Source organism: Penaeus monodon, chromosome 24 (genome assembly GCF_015228065.2).
Source record: "Penaeus monodon isolate SGIC_2016 chromosome 24, NSTDA_Pmon_1, whole genome shotgun sequence".
NCBI lineage: Eukaryota > Metazoa > Arthropoda > Malacostraca > Decapoda > Penaeidae > Penaeus > Penaeus monodon.
Genome location: NC_051409.1, coordinates 14,856,697 through 14,857,073, shown reverse-complemented (window position 1 = coordinate 14,857,073; position 377 = coordinate 14,856,697). Strand labels below are relative to the sequence as shown.

Sequence of the window (377 nt, the reverse complement as noted above, 5' to 3'; positions counted from 1 at the left end):
TGTGCATGCAAGTGAGTAAATGAAGCGAGACAGCCATTGAAAAAGCGGCAGCCTTGACCCGCAGCCGTCCCCACTCGTCCACCTTCTTCATGGCGCCCTTGTTCTTGTCGACGCACTTGCCCCTGAGGCACCACTTGCCCGCCTCGCACACGGTGCCGTCGGCCCACGGCATGTGCTGCGTCCGGCAGCCCTCCTTCTCGTCCATCGCCGTCGTGCACCACAGCCGCTTGCACGGAGGCTGGGGGTGAGGAGCGGTTATTCACGGCACTGCTATCTGTTATGTAATTCGCAGGAGCCGCATTCCTGCATGCATTAAAAATTATTCCCCAAACATTATCATCATCATTCGTAATCTATTTATCCATTCTTACGTTGTC

General features: G+C 55.4%; 1 protein-coding gene across 1 annotated transcript in view; it reads right to left on the bottom strand.

The window, feature by feature from the left end:
- The window catches only part of LOC119588872 (A disintegrin and metalloproteinase with thrombospondin motifs 9-like), a gene marked incomplete at its 5' end in the record, with an annotated part of 149,434 nt that overhangs the window by 23,215 nt on the left and 125,842 nt on the right, over positions 1-377 (bottom strand). Inside the window, 1 exon segment of the mRNA XM_037937511.1 lies at positions 76-238. Within this exon segment, the coding sequence (XP_037793439.1) occupies positions 76-238 (163 nt within the window).